The 20,273-nt window shown below is 42.0% G+C and overlaps 1 protein-coding gene across 1 annotated transcript in view; it reads right to left on the bottom strand.

Annotated features, from left to right (window-relative positions):
- Positions 1-10,805, bottom strand: part of LOC127441324 (rho GTPase-activating protein 30-like) — a 28,227-nt gene extending 17,422 nt beyond the window's left edge. The window contains exons 1-7 of the mRNA XM_051698605.1: positions 10,649-10,805; positions 7,793-8,106; positions 5,648-5,750; positions 4,809-4,953; positions 2,441-2,523; positions 1,129-1,236; positions 915-1,033 (exon numbers count right to left, since the gene is read on the bottom strand). Of these exons, the coding sequence (XP_051554565.1) occupies positions 915-1,033; positions 1,129-1,236; positions 2,441-2,523; positions 4,809-4,953; positions 5,648-5,750; positions 7,793-7,880 (646 nt within the window). The 5' untranslated portion in view covers positions 7,881-8,106; positions 10,649-10,805. The remainder of the gene's footprint in view (positions 1-914; positions 1,034-1,128; positions 1,237-2,440; positions 2,524-4,808; positions 4,954-5,647; positions 5,751-7,792; positions 8,107-10,648) is intronic.
- Positions 10,806-20,273: the final 9,468 nt, after the last annotated feature.

Below are 20,273 nucleotides of genomic sequence, written 5' to 3' on the forward strand. Positions count from 1 at the left end.
TGCATACTGCACAGTATGCACTATATTCTGCCTTAGTTTTTGAAAAAACATTATGCAGTGGTAAACGTTTCAAATGCTAGAATACTGCTACAGGAACTCATTACGAGCATGTTTAAAGGAATATTCCGAATTCAATACAAGTTCAGCTCAATCAACAGCATTTGTGGCATAATGTTGATTACCACAAAAATTTATTTTCTTTAAAAAAAGCACAAATCAGTGTTCCAGTGAGACACTTACAATGGAAGTCAATGGGGTCAATCTGTAAACATTAAAATACTCACTGTTTCAAAAGTATAGACACAAGACATAAACAATATGTGTTAACATGATTTTACTGAGATATAATCACATACTAACTGCATCTGTGGAAAGTTATATCTAATTTTGCATTCTCGTTGCCATGACGATATAACACAGAACAGTAGTCCGCTGCAAAAACAACGATTTAAACGATTTACAGCTCAAATAATACAACATTTTTAACAGATGAATTAATGTAAGTGCTTTTATAAAATTATAAGCTTCACATTTCTGTCTTTAAACCCTCCAAACATTGACCCCATTGACTTCCATTGTAAGTGTCTCACTGGAACACAGATTTGTGCTTTTTGGGACAATTGTATTAAACCAGTAATATTCCTTTAATTCAGTAAATAGCGCCTAGTTATAATCTTGGAAATACATTTGGTTATTTTGCATTTCAATAAAATGCTCTGTATAAACTTTTGACCCTATAGGAAGATCAAATGAAGAGCATTGCATTGTGGGATACAGAACCCAGTGTAGTGTGCTCTGGCTGTATACTGCATTTTAGAAAAAGAATTCAAGTAACTAAGAAACATCGAGAATTTAATGTTGAGAATGAAAGGCAAGAAAAATGGCAGAACTTGTATAAAAGGAAGGTCAAATACCTGTTCCAGGGAAGAGCTCGGTCACATGAGTGAGAATAAACTCGACCACGATGGACTGAACTCGCACCTCCATGAATGCTGCTGTGCCATTAAAACCAGTCGACTCGATGTCCTTCGATCTGCAGAATATGACATGCCGTATTCTTAATAACTGGTAAAAAGGGATGATTGAAGAATATCTAAATAACAAAGGTGATTTAAAGAGTACACACACCTGAGGAGGTTTGGGGCCCAAACAATGGCGAGGTTTCTGGTGTGCATGTTGGTCTGAGGTGCGTGTGTGGACATCTTGACTAGATGTCGCATCAAATACTCCAGAGTCCTAGAAGAAGGAGGGTTAAAGGAATAGTTCGCACAAAATGAACATACTGTCATTATTTACGCACCCTCATATCATTCCATAGGCGATTTCTTCAGTAGAACACAAAAGGTGCAGTGTTGGAATTTGGACTTGGAAGACCGCGGTTCGAGCCCGGTCAAACACGCAAGCTGACACCTGAGACGAAAGTGTCTTAGACATGACACAAAATGACGTGGATGCTTCAGAAAATGTGTTTGTGTGACGCTCCTGTTCTACCCACTCCGTACGGGACTCGAACCGGTGTCTCCGGCATGGGAGGCGGGTGCGCTAACAAGGAGGTTAAAGGCTACAGCCTCTAACGTCAGTTGCTAGTGCACCTCTTGAGGTCAGGAGAGTGAGGTTTATACACATTGCACAGCTATCTTATCAGCTGGCCACCATTACACTCACCCCCCTAAACCTCACTCCCATCCGGGTCACGGCACCATTGTGAAGCTCCTGTTTTACCCGCTCCGTACGGACTTGAACCGGCGTCTCCGGCATGGGAGGCGGGTGCGCTAACAAGGAGGCTAAAGGCTGCAGCCTCTAGTGTCAATCGCTAGTGAACCTCTTGAGGTCAGGAGAGTGAGGTTTATACACATTGCACAGCTATCTATCAGCAGGCCACCATTACACTCACCCCCCCTAAACCTCACTCCCATCCGGGTCACGGCACCATTGTGAAGCTCCTGTTTTACCCGCTCCGTACAGACTCGAACCGGCGTCTCCGGCATGGGAGGCAGGTGCACTAACAAGGAGGCTAAAGGCTACAGCCCCCTAGCTAGTGCACCTCTTGAGGTCAGGAGAGTGAGGATTATACACATTACATGGCCACCATTACACCATTACACTTGCCATGTCGCAATTGCTTTTAGAACGCTATTGGTTAAGTTTAGGTTAAAGTTGTAGATTAGGGAGGTACATTTTACTCATTAAAACAGACATAATAAAAACCTTTCACTTCACTCGCTTTTGGCGCCCCCTGCTGGACATTTCACATCACTATGAACAGTCGTTGTATAAGAACTGAATGAAGATTCTTCAAAAATTCTCAGACACCACTTTAGGTAAATGTGTGTAAATAATGTCCGAATTTTTATTTTTGGATGAAATATTTTTTAAAGCACCGTGGAAGATCTACATATCACCTGTGCTGAGCATGTGAGAATGCTGAGAATGTGTTTACCTGTAGTGAGGGACAGGTAGATCCTTCAACACCTCTTTAATCTTCACCAGTCTCTCATCTTCCAGTTGAACAGCCACAGCATCCTGCAGAGAAATGAGAGAAACTATATTGTGCTGATGCTTATAAATCCAGCACATTTTACAATGAGCCTCATTTGCTCAGAAAGGGGGAATGTTTGCCCAGAAAATACTTCTAAACTACAGTTGTGCTCAAACGTTTGCATACCCTTGGAGAATTGGTAATATACAGTATGTACCATTTTTAAAGAAAGCATGAGTGAGCAGGCAAAACACATTTCTTTTATTTCTTATGGGATTCATATTCAACTGTAGGTTATAACAGAATGGCACAATCATAAAACAAAACATAGCAACAAAGAAAAAAATGAAATGACCCTATTCAAAAGTCTGCATACCCTTAGTTCTTAATACTGTGTATTGCCCCCTTTAGCATCAATGACAGCGTGCAGTCTTTTGTAATAGTTGTCTAGGAGGCCTCAAATTCTTGCAGGTGGTATAGCTGCCCATTCGTCTTGGCAAAATGCCTCCAGGTCATGCAAAGTCTTTGGTCGTCTTGCATGAACCGCACGTTTGAGATCTCCCCAGAGTGGCTCGATGATATTAAGGTCAGGAGACTGTGATGGCCACTCCAGAACCTTCAACTTTTTCTGCTGTAACCACTGGAGGGTCAACTTGGCCTTGTGTTTAGGGTCATTGTCGTGCTGGAAAGTCCAAGAGCGTCCCATGTGCAGCTTTCGTGCAGAAGAATGCAAATTGTCCGGCAGTATTTTCTGATAATATGCTGCATTCATCTTGCCATCAATTTTCACAAGATTCCCCGTGCCTTTAGAGCTCACACACCCCCAAATCATCAGTGAGCCACCACCATGCTTCACAGTGGGGATGGTATTCTTTTCACTATAGGCCTTGTTGACCCCTCTCCAAACATACCTGTAGCACTTATGGTTGTGACCATAAAGCTCTATTTTGGTCTCGTCACTCCAAATTACAGTGTGCCAGAAGCTGTGAGGCATGAAAAAGCTTCTTTCTGGCAACTCGACCATGCAGCTCATATTTGTTCAAGTATCGTCGTATTGTGCTCCTTGAAACAACCACACCATCTTTTTCCAGAGCAGCCTGTATTTCTCCTGAGGTTACCTGTGGGTTTTTCTTTGTATCCTGAACAATTCTTCTGGCAGTTGTGGCTGAAATCTTTCTTGGTCTACCTGACCTTGGTTTGGTATCAAGAGATCCCTGAATTTTCCACTTCTTAATAAGTGATTGAACAGTACTGACTGGCATTTTCAAGGCTTTGGATATCTTTTTATATCCTTTTCCATCTTTATAAAGTTCCATTACCTTGTTACGCAGGTCTTTTGACAGTTCTTTTCTGCTCCCCATGGCTCAGTATCTAGCCTGCTCAGTGCATCCACGTGAGAGCTAACAAACTCATTGACTATTTATACACAGACACTAATTGCAATTTAAAAAGCCACAGGTGTGGGAAATTAACCTTTAATTGCCATTTAAACCTGTGTGTGTCGCCTTGAGTGTCTGAAACAAGGCCAAATATTCAAGGGTATGTAAACTTTTGAGCACAACTGTACTACAAATAGTGATTTTGAGTGTTGCATTGAATATTATGTAACAAACAACCTGATCTCGTGAAAATTACGTGATTGTGGTGACATTTTTGTGGTTCATTACATATATCGCATCAGTTCTGAGGTGTATTGTCCACTGTGTGGCAAAAGCGAGTTAAATGTGCTCCCAAACAGATGAGGTTTTTAAGGTTAATGCTCTATCGAGTTTTAAATCAACAAAAACCGACCTCCCTAACCTAAACTTTAAACCTAAACCTAACCGATAGTGTCATTAAAGCAAGTGTGAGATGAAAAACACGACTGCTATGACACTTTGGGTTCACGTGTGCACTCGCGCGCTCTTCAGGACTCCACTCCTTTACATCACAAGTGCAACGCTCTATCAGTCGAGCTACCGTGCAATTTAATCACACTCGAACAAGCTTGTAAATGTAGCTGATAATATAATGCAAACGTTAAAAAGTGTTTAGATGTCATAAGATAACACTGTGTGAGGAACAGGGCGAAAAGTAAGTGTTTATGAACTGATAATCTGCCGTTTTACTCGTGATTTGTGTGAAAGTGAATTAAAGTCATTGTTGTTGTAGTGCCAGTGTAAGTACAGTAGCGTGATTCTACGAGAATAGGTTGATAAGAAAATGTCACACGGCATTTATTTGTAAAGAAAAACAGCACTAACAAACTTTTTAAGTTTTTTGCTTTAATTTAATATATTGTTCTGTTCCAAAGCCTATACACATAAAGACACGAACACATGAAACTCACGGCAAAGTGATCATAGAGTTCATATGTGAGCAGAGGGTTGGGCAGTTCTCTGAAGTAAGCTTTACATAGAGAACTGACGCAGTGAATATCCTGCAGATAAACATCCTTACAGAGGTCAGGAGTTCCTTCAGAATCAAACTCAGATCTGCAGAGACAGTCACAGTCATCAATAACATTATACACATACAACAGCCCCATAAATATGCCTGAATGTCATTGCATTAGATAACAACACAATATGAAAGCAAGTGTGATCTGCATGTCTCAAATTGTGCTGGAGCTTTTCTCAGAACTCACTTTGCTGAGTGACTTTTAATCAACTGGTGTTGTGGAGTTTTTTTTGTTGTTTTTTTTCTGGATGTATAAAGTCAGTTTTCCTCAAGTTCACACAGGTGGAGTTTAACACATTCACTAGCAACATGAGACACTAGCACGCTGACAAATCGAAAAGTGGCTGAATTTTCAACTCTAGATCTATTGTGATTTTATTTCAAACCTAACAAACTTCTTTTTTGTTACACATTACACTGTAAAGTAATAGAGTGGTGGTGGCGTAGTGGACTAAAGCACATAACTAGTAATCAGAAGGTTGCTGGTTTGATCCCCACAGCCACCACCATTGTGTCCTTGAGTAAGGCACTTAACTCCAGGTTGCTCCAGGGGGATTGTCCCTGTAATAAGTGCACTGCAAGTCACTTTGGATAAAAGCGTCTGCCAAATGCATAAATGTAAAGTGTGCTTGTGCTGTCTATCCTTACAGTAAATGATACTTACTTTGATATTCTGTAATTTTGCAAATGCAATGACATTCACTCTGAAAATAATACACTGTCTCTCACCTTAATTTCTGTGTGTTTGAGGAAACTCCTGACAGTCTGTAAATCCCGTCAACGATTCCATGTTCCTCAATGAATTCACTACAGCTGCGTAATACTAGAGGAACTGCTCAGAACAGAGAGAAAGAATTTCATTTGCAGCAAATCCCTTACGAATTCAATAGCAAGATGACCATTAAACAAACACCTTAAAGGGATAATTCACCCAAAAAATGCACTCAAAAAATATTTGAGCCTATTTTTAAGATTTACACTGTTCGATTTTATAACAAAATTCCATAAAATTGTGTCATGTTTAACAAAATTAAATAAATAAAACTTTTTTTTTACATTTTATTTTATTAAAGCTTACTAAAGGTTGTGAAATTGAAATGCGTAAATCATAAAATTATTTTTCGGGTGTGTGTGTGAATTTCTTTCATCCATGCAACACAAGGAATATTTGTAACAGAAGTCTGCGCTCAGTTTTGGATTAAAAAAAAAAAAAAAATTTTTTTCATTAAAGTAATCCGCTACAAATGACTAATTATTTCTCTAAAACTGTAATATGATTACTTCACTAATTATTTTGCTTAGTTACTTTCTAAAACAATTTTCACAGAAATAATTTCCTCTCAACAACAAAAAATGTCTATATTTCCTCCTTGTTCGCTGTCACACCCTTCAGCTGTCACAGAAATGTACATATGTATTCATATTTTAAATGTATTATATATAAATAACATTTTAGAAATATGTGTAACCCAGGTAATGCACTTATAAGTAATAACTTTATTCACTCCCAAAAAATATAACATTCACTATCGTCAGGTTACCTAATCTTGCCTTGTTTATATTACTCAACAAATACATGTAACCAAGTGAACTTATTTTAACTGAGTTGTTTCAACAAAAACAAGTGTCTTGTTAACTTGGTGTTACTTAATGCATTTGCGTTGGGACAACATAAATAATTTTGTTGGCTTTAACTGAAACCGCAATGATTTGTAGTTCTCAGCATTGCACGAAACTGGATGGAGAGAGTAAATGTTGAAATTAAAATGTTTTTGTGTAAGATGCATATGAGAGGAGAATAGTTAGTATTTAATGTTTGTTATGTTGAGATTTAGAAGAGTTCCAATAATGCTGGAATTTTGGGGGTTACCACTGTGGTGAGTGGAGTGGAGCTTGACCATGGTTTGAAGAGCACAAACAATTAAAGGAACAGTTCATGCAAAAATGAAAATTCTCTCATCATTTACTCACCCTCATGCCATCCCAGATGTGTATGACTTTCTTTCTTCTGCTGAACACAAAGGAAGATTTTTAGAATAATATTTCAGCTCTGTAGGTCCATACAATGCAAGTGGCCAGAACTCAGAAGGCCCAAAAAGCACATAAAGACAGCATAAAAGTAATCCATAAGACTCCAGTGGTTTAATCCATGTCTTCAGAAGTGATATGATAAGTGTGGGTGAGAAACAAATCAATATTTAAGTCCTTTTTTTCTATCAATCTCCACCTTTGACCAGCCCAGACCACTAGGTGGCTGAATGGGAAAGTGAAAGTGTAGATTTATAGTTAAAAAAGGACTTAAATGTTGATCTGTTTCTCACCCACATCTATTATATCACTTCAGAAGACATGGATTAAACCACTGGAGTCTTATGGATTACTTTTATGCTGCCTTTTGGGCCTTCAAAGTTCTGGTCACCATTCACTTGCATTGTATGGACCTACAGAGCTGAAATATTCTTCTAAAAATCTTCATTTGTGTTCTGCTGAAGAACGAAAGTCACACACATCTGGGACAGCATGCGGGTGAGTAAATGATGAGAGAATTTTCATTTTTGGGTGAACTGTAAAATCCATTGTGATTGAAAGTCAGTAACTGTGATCTCATAACAAAAATGTTAAATATAATGCGCTACATTACTTTTTGGCTCAAAAGTAATTAGATAACAGTAATTAATTACATTGTAATCAGATTACACCCAACACTGGTGACTATCAATGTGGCAAACAACAATGTGAACATCTCCTGTGTTCCACGGAAAATCAAGAGGAAATCATACAGATTTGGAACAACATGAGGGTGAGTAAACGATGACAGACTTTTCCTTTCTCGGGTGATCTGTCGCTTTAAAACTCTTTGTTGAGAACACTCACTCTCTTGCGCGGTGGAGGTCAGATGTTCTAGCAGGTCGCATCCGAATACCTTCTCCCGACTTCCTCCTTTTCTGCGTCCTCTCCTCATATCGCCTCTCTAACATTCAATCCTGTGGATTCCTGTGCCAGCTGCTGCAATAAACGATCATGTGTGAAGTACTACACTTATACCACACATGGTGGTAATCCGGTGCATCCAGCGTTGCTCCAAGAACCAAACTTGTAAACAGATCCACTGATAGTGTTTGAGTGATGGACTACATTGTGATCTGACGAATGGATATTGTCCAGAATAGCAGAGATAAAGAATATATCTGCAAAAATCAAAGCAAAACAAAAGTTATTTATAAGCCACATTGTACACTGAAAATGGTGGTATATAATTCCGCATTCAAGCAGAGTTGGCTGAGACTCGCCAAGATACCAAAAGACAGAGATCACGATATGATCGCAGACATTTCTCATCAAATTCTCCCAAAATCAAATGATCTGAGGAATGCTATCCACATTCATTTTATAGCTCTGTACTGTTACCACATGTTAGGGCTGCACGATTATGACAAAAATCATAAATGCCGATTATTTTCTTTGATATTGTAATTGTGATTATTAATTTACATGAACAGAATTTACATTCAAACACTTATTTTGTTTGGGGAAGCTGCATGCAATGTTCTTTATGTGGTCTATGCATCAAAACAAGCCGAGAACTGTGTTCATGAATTACATTATTATTTTAATTGCATGAAAAACAAAGTGTTATTCATATTTTGAATAAATTATACACAGTTTAATTTAGATAGTGAGCATTACTGATATGCCTTTAGACTAATATAAACGCCACTGATTTGCCTTTGCATTCATGCACACAACGGCCCAAAAATTTTGTTTGTAAATGGAAAATTATGACGCAATGGGAGTACACCTAAATGGAATGCAGTAATTGACACTTTTTACGGTTATATACAGTAACAGATTAATTGTGCAGCCTTACTGTATATCTACAACTGACTCATTTATGTCTGTTTATACTGTAATAAATAATAATAATTAATCATATAAATAAATGTTATACTCCTAAGCAACTTCTGAGCAATTAAATTCTCCTTGAGGTTCACAAACACAGTGTGGCAGGGCGGAGGGCGGGGCCGGGTCGTGATTCTGCACACCCGCTCCCTAATCAGGCTGATGAAGCCCGAGGGATAAAGGTGACCGGAGACAGCAGTGCGACAGAGAGAGAGTTACAGGCAGCTGCCCGACGCCTGTGTGTGTCTTTTGGTTTAAGTTTCTGATTAAAATATAATTTATATTGTCAAGCCGATTCTCGCCTCCTCCTTTCCATTCTCCTGTGTTACACTGGTGCTGAAATCCGGGAAGGATGAGGGATGCGCCGTAGTAGAGTCCTCACCACTACCATCCACCCCAACGGAGCAGCCACGGCCATCTGCCAGGGGACGGAGGAGCCCGGCCACCTGAGAGCGGAGGAACGGCCGCTGACCGCGAGGGGAGGAGGGGCTCCTGGTCGACCGCCTGGAGCAGAAGGACCACTGCCAGGGGTGGGGGAGACCCCTTCCGTCCACCGGAACGTGGCGGGGGGTTCCGTCCGCCAGGGGCCGGAGGACCGCCTCCGATCCGCCCGGGGAGGCACGGCTGTCATCCGCTAGAGGGTGGAGCAGTGGCCGAGGACCAGGCTACGCCGTATCGGAGAACCGGTGAGTAAATTATTAAAAAAAAATTCTCTCTCTCTCCTCCCTTTTCCCTCTCTTTTTAAATATTAGTGTTTTAATTTGGTACCATCGCCGTTACGGCGTACAAGTACTGCATTTTTGTTGTTGTTGTTTCCCTCCCCTTGTCCCCTCCCAGATCCCGAGAGAACGAGGGAGGAATGGGGCAGGGCGGAGGGCGGGGCCGTGTCGTGATTCTGCACACCCGGCCCCAAATCAGGCTGATCAAGCCCGAGAGGGATAAAGGTGACCGGAGACGGCAGTGCGACAGAGAGAGAGTTACCTGTGTGTGTCTTTTGGTTTAAGTTTCTGATTAAAATATAATTTATATTGTCAAGCCGGTTCTCGCCTCCTCCTTTCCATTCTCCTGTGTTACACACAGGACATGCAAAAACAGCAAAATGCAAAAGGGATGTAAAAACAAAGCAAAGTCTACACAGATAGTACCTCAGTTTCAAAATAAAAAGCATACTTTTTTCAAACCAAATCAAAAGTAAAAAGTATGTCAACCCATATGAGTACATTCCCCCTTTTAATCTGATCATATCATCAAAGATGAACCACAAATGCTGCAGTGTTTCCACTACATGTGCAATCAGTGTGATCACTGTTAGATTCTGTCCAATATTATTCATTAAAGCTCTGCTGAACCTTCACAACACGAAACCTCAGTGCCTGCGCTGGGCTGGGTCGCGTGCCACCCTGACATGATTTCCTCCTCTGGGTTTCTGAGTTTTGCACCAATTCAAGGCCACACCCTCAAACCTTTCTAGATATGTCACTCTTGATATCTGACTATAACACAAAAGATCAAAATACAAATACTACAAATAATTTGAATCTCTCAAACCCCTGTCAGACATTTTGCATCGTTTTACTGTTTGTCAGCAGTTAACATTTCACCACATTTGTTCCTCACCCTCTATCCAGTGCTCTTGCGGAAATGAGTGATCAGATCTGAAGCCCATGACTGTTTTATGCTCACATCATCAAATAAACTTAGGCCTTTCCTGCCTACATAGTTCACGAGTGGAGACTATACAGTGGCCATCCCATTTAGCATCTTTAGAGTCAACTCAAATGAAGAATTGAAAATGCAGAGACTAATAAAGTACAAATGTTGAGCTCTTACCTTTCTCTCTCTGCACCGGCACAAGCTTCAGTCTAAAATGTCTGTGACGCAAGAAACCACTGAACTTCCCTCACCGACTTCCTGTGTCTTTTAGTTTCTTTCAGTCTTGATTCTTCATTTCTAATTGACGCCTTCATCTCGGCAGCGTCTCGTTGTTTATGCATCTGTGCAACTGCTTTGTATGAGAAACACCAGGCCATTTACCACAATATTTGAGCAGTCTTAATAAAGTGAAAGACAAAAGGGGACACCAAATAACAAAGCACAGTGGAAGTATTGATATTTTACAGTATGTTGATATTACTGGAAATATCAAGTTGTCTTAATTAAACATTACTTGAAACATCAAGTTTTGGGCTCATAACTCATATCTAAGTTCCTTGAACTTATTTAAATATATATATATATTTATAAAATCCATAAACTTAAGATTTTAAGTGTTAATAACTCAAACTATTGAGTACAAAACTGAAGCTATGGGGAATACCCATGCCTTGCGCTTGAATTATTTAATTACGTTTCCTTGTTCAAAGGGAACATGTGGGTTCCCATCAGTCCCAGCCGTGTTGTTGTATGACCTAAATTTGAGTCCATTCAATTAAAATTATTAAGTTGAAACAACAACATTTAAATAGCAAATCTGAGTTAAGTCTACTTGCATCTAGTTACCTTAACTTAAATAGTGAAGTTCATTCTATTACCAAGTGAAGTGAACTGAGAAAAGGGAGATGCCTTTACTCAATTCAATTGAGGGAATGAGTTTACTCATAGTTTTACCATGATGGGTGTCCAAAAACATGGTCTAACCATGATATATGTCCAAAAAAACATAGTTTTACCATGACAGATGTTCAAAAACATGGTCTTACCAAGATAGATTTCCAAAAAACATGGTTTTACAATTACAGATGTTCAAAAAACATGGTCTTACCTTGATAGATGTCCAAAAAACATGGTTTTACAATTATATATGTTCAAAAACATGGTTTTACCATGACAGATGTTCAAAAACATTGTCTTACCTTGATAGATGTCCAAAAAACATGGTCTTACCATGAACTATGTTCAAAAACATGGTCTTACCATGACAGATGTCCAAAAAACATGGTTTTACAATGACAGATGTTCAAAAACATGGTTTTACAATGATAGATGTTCAAAAACATGGTCTTACCATGATGGATGTCCAAAAAACATGGTTTTACCATGATAGATGTTAAAAAAACATGATCCTACCATGACAGATGTCCAGAAAACATGGTCTTACCATGAACTATGTTAAAAAAAAAAATGGTCTTACCATGACAGATGTCTAAAAAACATGGTTTTACAATGATATATGTTCAAAAACATGGTCTTACCAAGATAGATTTCCAAAAAACATGGTTTTACAATTACAGATGTTCAAAAAACATGGTCTTACCTTGATAGATGTCCAAAAAACATGGTTTTACAATTATATATGTTCAAAAACATGGTTTTACCATGACAGATGTTCAAGAAACATGGTCTAACCATGATAGATGTCCAAAAAACATGTTTTTACCGTGACAGATGTTCAAAAAACATTGTCTTACCTTGATAGATGTCCAAAAAACATGGTCTTACCATGAACTATGTTCAAAAACATGGTCTTACCATGACAGATGTCCAAAAAACATGGTTTTACAATGATATATGTTCAAAAACATGGTCTTACCAAGATAGATTTCCAAAAAACATGGTTTTACAATTATAGATGTTCAAAAAACATGGTTTTACAATTATATATGTTCAAAAACATGGTTTTACCATGACAGATGTTCAAGAAACATGGTCTAACCATGATAGATGTCCAAAAAACATAGTTTTACCATGACATATGTTCAAAAAACATGTTTTTACCATGACAGATGTTCAAAAAACATTGTCTTACCTTGATAGATGTCCGAAAAACATGGTCTTACCATGAACTATGTTCAAAAACATGGTCTTACCATGACAGATGTCCAAAAAACATGGTTTTACAATGATAGATGTTCAAAAACATGGTTTTACAATGATAGATGTTCAAAAACATGGTCTTACCATGATAGATGTTCAAAAAACATGGTCTTACCATGAACTATGTTAACAAAACATGGTCTTACCATGACAGATCTCTAAAAAACATGGTTTTACAATGATAGATGTTCAAAAAAATGGTCTTACCTTGATAGATGTCCAAAAAAACATGTTTTTACCATGATAGATGTTGAAAAAACATGGTCTTACCATGACAGATCTCTAAAAAACATGGATTTACAATGATAGATGTTGAAAAACATGGTCTTACCATGATAGATGTTCAAAAACATGGTCTTACCATGATAGATGTTCAAAAAACATGGTCTTACCATGAACTATGTTAACAAAACATGGTCTTACCATGAACTATGTTAAAAAAAAAAAACATGGTCTTACCATGACAGATGTTCAAACACATGGTCTTACCATGACTAGATGTTACAAACAGACATGGTCTTACAATGACAGATGTTCAAAAACATGGTCTTACCATGACAGATGTTCAAACACATGGTCTTACCATGACAGATCTCTAAAAAACATGGTCTTACCATGAACTATGTTAACAAAACATGGTCTTACCATAACAGATCTCTAAAAAACATGGTCTTACCATGATAGATGTTCAAAAAACATGGTCTTACCATGAACTATGTTAAAAAAACATGGTCTTACCATGAACTATGTTCAAAAAACATGGTCTTACCATGACAGATGTCTAAAAAACATGGTCTTACCATGAACTATGTTCAAAAAACATGGTCTTACCATGACAGATGTCTAAAAATCATGGTCTTACCATGACAGATGTCTAAAAAACATGGTCTTACCATGAACTATGTTCAAAAAACATGGTCTTACCATGATGGATGTCCAAAAAACATGGTTTTACCATGATAGATGTTCAAAAAAAACATGGTCTTACCTTGAGGGGCAGTGGTAGCCCTTGAGCAAGGCCCTTGACACTATCTGCTCCAGGGGCGCTGTATCATGGCTGACCCTGCACTCTGACCCCAGCCTAGCTGGGATATGTGAAAAGAAGAATTTCACTGTATATGTGCAAATGTATAATGTGTGATAAAGAAAATTAATTAATTAATTATAATTATAATTAAAAAAAAAAATAATTAATTATAAATTATGATAGATGTTGAAAAAACATGGTTTTACCATGATAGATGTTCAAAAAACATGGTCTTACCTTGATAAATGTTGAAAAAACATGGTTTTACCATGATGGATGACCAAAAAACATGGTCTTACCATGACAGATGTCTAAAAAACATGGTCTTACCATGAACTATGTTCAAAAAACATGGTCTTACCATGACAGATATCTAAAAAAAACATGGTTTTACAATGATAGATTTTCATAAACATGGTCTAACCATGATAGATGTTCAAAAAACATGGTCTTACCTTGATAGATGTCCAAAAAACATGGTCATACAATGAACTATGTTAAAAAAAAACATGGTCTTACCATGACAGATGTCTAAAAAACATGGTTTTACAATGATAGATGTTCAAAAACATGGTTTTACCATGATGGATGTCCAAAAATCATGGTTTTACCATGATAGATGTTAAAAAAACATGGTCTTACCATGACAGATGTCTAAAAAACATGGTCTTACCATGAACCATGTTCAAAAAACATGGTCTTACCATGATGGATGTCCAGAAAACATAGTTTTACAATGATAGATGTCTATAAAACATGGTTTTACAATTATACCCTCCTTCGGAAGGGCGCGATAGAACCTGTCCCTCCGGCCGAGATGAAGAAGGGGTTTTACAGCCCCTACTTCATTGTACTGAAAAAAGGCGGTGGGTTGCGGTCAATCTTGGACCTGCGAGTACTGAACCGGGCTTTACACAGACTCCCTTTCAAGATGCTGACGCAAAAACGCATTCTGGCGAGCGTCTGGCATCAAGATTGGTTCGCGGCGGTAGACCTGAAGGATGCGTACTTCCAGGTATCGATCCTTCCTTGACACAGACCCTTCCTGCGGTTTGCATTCGAGGGTCAGGCATATCAGTACAAGGTCCTCCCTTTCGGCCTGTCCCTGTCTCCTCGCGTCTTCCAAAGGTCGCAGAGGCAGCCCTTGGACCGACCTCTCATTTCTACAAGCAGGTGTTCCCCTAAAACTGGTCACCAGGCGCGTCGTGGTAATGACAGATGCCTCCAAAACGGGCTGGGGTGCTGTTTGCAATGGGCAGGCAGCCGCCGGCCTCTGGACGGGCCCGCGACTGCATTGGCACATCAACTGCCTCGAGTTGGTGGCAATTCTGCTCGCCCTGCAGAGGTTTCGGCCGTTGATCCAGGGCAAGCACGTGTTAGTTCGGACAGACAACATGGCAACGGTAGCATATGTCAACCATCAAGGTGGTCTGCGCTCTCGTTGTGTGTCACAACTCGCCCGCCGTCTCCTCCTCTGGAGTCAGCAGCACTTCAAGTCGCTGTGAGCCACTCACATCCCGGGCAACCTCAACACTACAGCGGACGCGCTGTCACGGCAGGTTACCCTCAGGGGAGAGTGGAGACTACACCCTCAGGTGGTCCAGCTGATTTGGAGTCGATTCAGACAGGCACAGGTGGACCTGTTCGCCTCCCAAGAGTCCTCCCACTGCCCGCACTGGTACGCACTGACCGATGCCCCCCTCGGCATAGACGCGCTGGCACACAGCTGGCCCCCTGGCCTGTGCAAATATGCGTTTCCCCCAGTGAGCCTACTTGCACAGACCCTGTGCAAGGTCAGGGAGGATGAGGAGCAGGTCGTCCTGGTAGCACCCAACTGGCCCATCCAGATGTGGTTCTTGGACCTCACGATCCTCGCGACAGCCCCCCCTGGTGAATTCCCCTGAGGAAGGATCTTCTTTCTCAGGGACAGGGCACCATCTGGCACCCGCGACCAGACCTCTGGAACCTCCATGTCTGGCCCCTGGATGGGACTTGGAAGACCTAAGCGGTCTACCACCCATGGTTGTAGACACGATCACTCAGGCTAGGGCCCCCTCTACGAGGCACCTGTATGCCTTCAAGTGGCGTCTGTTCGCCAAGTGCGCAGTCGGATCAGTGCTTTCCTTCCTTTAGGAGAGGTTGGAAGGGAGGCTGTCCCCTTCCACCTTGAAGGTGTACGTTGCTGCCATAGCAGCACACCATGACGCAGTTGACGGTAAGTCCTTAGGGAAGCACGACCTGATCATCAGGTTCCTGAGAGGCGCCAGGAGGCTGAATCCCTCCAGACCGTGCTTTGTTCCCTCATGGGACCTCTCTGTAGTTCTTCAGGGTCTGCAGAGAGCCCCCTTTGTGCCTTTGCAGTCAGCTGAGCTTAAGGCACTCTCCTTGAAGACTGCCCTCCTTACTGCGCTCACTTCCATCGAGAGGGTTGGAGACCTGCAAGCATTCTCTGTCAGCGAAACGTGCCTGGAGTTCGGTCCGGGCTACTCTCACGTGATCCTGAGACCCCGACCGGGCTATGTGCCCAAGGTTCCCACGACCTCTTTTAGGGACCAGGTGGTGAACCTGCAAGCGCTGCCCCAGGAGGAGGCAGACTCAGCCCTGTCGTTGCTGTGTCTGGTGCGCACTTTATGCATCTATTTGGATCGCACGCAGAGCTTTAGGATCTCTGAGCAGCTCTTTGTCTGCTTTGGTGCACAGCGGAAAGGAAGCGCTGTCTCCAAGCAAAGGATCGCCCACTGGCTCATTGACGCCATTGCTATGGCATATCACGCCCAGGACATGCCGCCCCCGGTAGGGCTACGAGCCCATTCTACCAGGGATGTAGCGGCCTCCTGGGCCCTGGCCAGGGGTGCCCCTCTAACAGACTGTAGAGCCGAGGAGGGTGGGGCCGGGCTGGAATGACGCACGCCCGGTCCCCAATCAGCCTGATGGGGCACGCGAGGGATAAAGGCGACAGTTCGAGAGAGAGAGAATTACAGGCAGCTGTACTGTGTGTGTGTTTATGATTGTGTGTGTTTGTTTAAGTTGTTCATTAAATTATTATTGAAGTTGTCAAGCCGGTTCTCGCCTCCTCCTTTCCTCTGAACCCCTTACACTGGTGCCGAAACCCGGGAAGGAGGAGGGATTCCCATCGCAGAGTCCTCGACAATTTGTTGTTGTTTTTCCCCTCCTGTCTCCTCCCAGGTCGAGGAAGGCGGGGATGGCCGCCGGCAGTCAGGGCGCAAGGCAGTCAGGGCGCAAGGCATGCCCCCCCGGAGAGGAAGGGGGGATGTACGTCATGCCGGGGGCTCCCCGGCCTGAGGCAACGCCGGGAGGAGTGTAGAGCCGAGGAGGGCGGGGCCGGGCTGGAATGATGCATGCCCGGTTCCCAATCAGCCTGATGGGGCGTGCGAGGGATAAAGGCGGCCGGGGACGACAGTACTGTGTGTGTGTTTATGATTGTGTGTTTTTGTTTAAGTTGTTCATTAAATTATTATTTAAGTTGTCAAGCCAGTTCTCGCCTCCTCCTTTCCTCTGAACCTCTTACACAGACATTTACAGAGCAGCAGGCTGGGCAACACCCAACACCTTTGCAAGGTTCTACAATCTCTGGGTGGAACCGGTTTCATCCCAGGTAGTGGCATGCAATACAAGCGGATAAGCCCAGGATAGCCAGCCGGGTGTATCGCTTGTACATTGCGCCTTCCACCTCCTTTTGAGCTGAAGATATGCGCCATTAATTCCCAGTAGTGTTCACAAACGTTGTTCCCTGGTTGACTTCCTCCGAGCCCTGTGGCAGTCGAGTTTTCAGAGAGACTCGATGCAGGCCCAGTGCACGTGCTAACTAAGAGTCCTGTTCTGGTGTAGGTGATCCGCATGTGGCGGTTCCCTGTGAGGCTAACCCCATGCAATGTATATCTTCCGCTAATTCGTTTCTCTGTTGGCAAACTGCGTCTACCTTGGGCAGAGCCCCTCTGCCCCAGTCTCTATGTTTGTAGTAACTCCTGCCCCGTTGGGTAGGATCTACCTTGAAGAATCTCCACGTGGTCGGAAAGACCATGTGATGTATTTTTCCACTTAAATATCCCCCTCTCTTTGGGTGAGGTGTGGTCTCCGCGGTGTCCTCCCCATGGGAGGGACACCCCCCGACTAGACCTGGTGGCCCAGTCGGATAATCCCCCTTCTTTTTTAGGGAGTGGAAAAAGAGAAGGGGAAAAGAGGCCACGACTGGGTTAGCCTGTCTCTATCTTTTGGGTAGTCGACTTGTCCCCAAAGGGCCGTTCGACACTCATAACTATGTTGGGGGAGGTTACGTATTGACCTGGTGTGCTGGCTACGAGGCACACAGTGGTCGGCCCACCACACACCGCCAGTTCACGTAACACAGTTCAGCCAGTTGTGGCGTTTCGTATAGGGACCCCTAGTGTCACTACATTGACACAACGTCGAGTGAGTGACAGATAGGGAACATCATGGTTACTTGTGTAACCTCCGTTCCCTGATGGAGGGAACGAGACGTTGTGTCCCTCCTGCCACAATGCTGAACTATCCGCTGAAATGGCCGGACCTTGTCTCGGCTCCTCGGCATAAAACCTGAATGAGTGGTTGCATACCAGCTCCTTTTATACCCGTATGTTCGGGGGAGTGGCATGCAAATACCACTCGCCAATTTTCATTGGCCTTTTATCAAAGACCAGAGGTGTCTCGGGCTCCCAAGTGTGACCCCTAGTGTCACTACATCGACACAACGTCTCGTTCCCTCCATCAGGGAACAGAGGTTACACAAGTAACCATGATGTTTTACCATGATAGATGTCCAAAAAACATGGTTTTGCAATGATAGATGTTCACAAAACATGGTCTTACCTTGATAGATGTCCAAAAACATGATTTTACCATGATAGATGTTAAAAAAATAGTCTTACCTTGATAGATGTCCAAAAACATGGTCTTACCAAGACAGCTGTCCAAAAAACATGGTTTTACCATGACAGATGTTCAAAAAACATGGTTTTACCATGATAGATGTTCAAAAAACATGGTCTCACCTAAATGGATGTCCAAAAACATGGTCTTACCATGACAGATGTTCAAAAAACATGGTTTTACCATGACACGTCCAGAAAACATGATTTTACCATGATGGATGTCCAGAAAAAGATGTTATTACCATGGTACAAGTCCAAAAACACCATAGTTCTCTGATACCATGGTAGATCCCCTTCAATTTGCTTATCGAGCAAACTGGTCTGTGGATGATGCAGTCAACATGGGATTGCATCATATCCTGCAACATCTGGACAGACCAGGGACATATGCAAGGATCCTTTTTGTGGACTTCAGTTCGGCTTTCAACACCATCATCTCAGCTATACTCCAGAATAAATTACACCAACTCTCTGTCAGTGGATTACCAGCTTTCTTACGGACAGGCAGCAGCTTGTGAGACAGGGGAAACTCACTTCCAGCACCTGTACAATCAGCACTGGTGCCCCCAGGGATGTGTGCTCTCCCCACTACTTTTCTCCCTCTACACCAATGACTGCATCGCCAAGGACCCCATGTCAAGCTCCTGAAGTTTGCAGATGACACCACTGTCATTGGCCTCAACCGAGATGACGATGAGTCTGCATACAGAAGGGAGGTTAAATAGCTGGCTGTCTGGTGCAGTCAAAACAACCTTGAGCTGAACACGCTCAAAACGGTGGAGATGATTGTGGACTTTAGGACGAACACCCCAACACTGACACCCCCTCACCATTCTAAACAGCACTGTGGCAGCAGTGGAGTCATTCAGGTTCCTGGGCACTACCATCTCACAGGACCTGAAGTGGGAGACCCACATTGACTCCATTGTGAAAAAGGCCCAGCAGAGGTTGTACTTCCTTCGCCAGCTGAGGAAATTCAACCTGCCACAGGTGCTGCTGATCCAATTCTACTCAGCTGTCATTGAGTCTGTCCTCTGCACTTCAATAACTGTCTGGTTTGGTTCAGCTATGAAATCAGACATCAGAAGACTACAAAGGACAGTTCAGACTGCTGAGAGGATTATTGGTTGCCCCCCCACCCCTTCAAGAACTATACACTTCCAGAGTGAGGAAAAAGGCTGGAAAAATCACTCTGGACCCCACTCACCCTGCCCACTACCTTTTTGAACTGTTGCCTTCTGGCCAACGCTTCAGAGCTCTGAGCACCAGAACCGTCAGGCACAGGAACAGTTTTTTCCCTCAGGCTATCCATCTCATGAACAGTTAAATTGCCTCCAGCCTCTTCTGCCATTTCATTCCTCTGAAGAAAAAAAAACAACAAAAAAAAAAAAACATTTGCACTGTACATAACAGATTTGTATTTACACTGTACATAACAGATTGTATTAGATTTGCACTACCCATGTGTGTATGTATGTATGTGTGTGTCTGTACGTATGTATATAATTATTTTTAATTTTTTTTATTATTATCTATGTCTTGCTGCTGTTTTTGTATTGTTTTTGTATGGTTGTACACTGGAAGCTCCTGTCACCATGACAAATTCCTTGTATGTGTAAGCATACTTGGCAATAAAGTTAATTCTGATTCTGATTCTGATTTTGAATGATTACCATATTTATTTACCATAATACTTGCATAATAC

This window comes from Myxocyprinus asiaticus, chromosome 5, assembly GCF_019703515.2.
Source record: "Myxocyprinus asiaticus isolate MX2 ecotype Aquarium Trade chromosome 5, UBuf_Myxa_2, whole genome shotgun sequence".
Lineage (NCBI taxonomy): Eukaryota > Metazoa > Chordata > Actinopteri > Cypriniformes > Catostomidae > Myxocyprinus > Myxocyprinus asiaticus.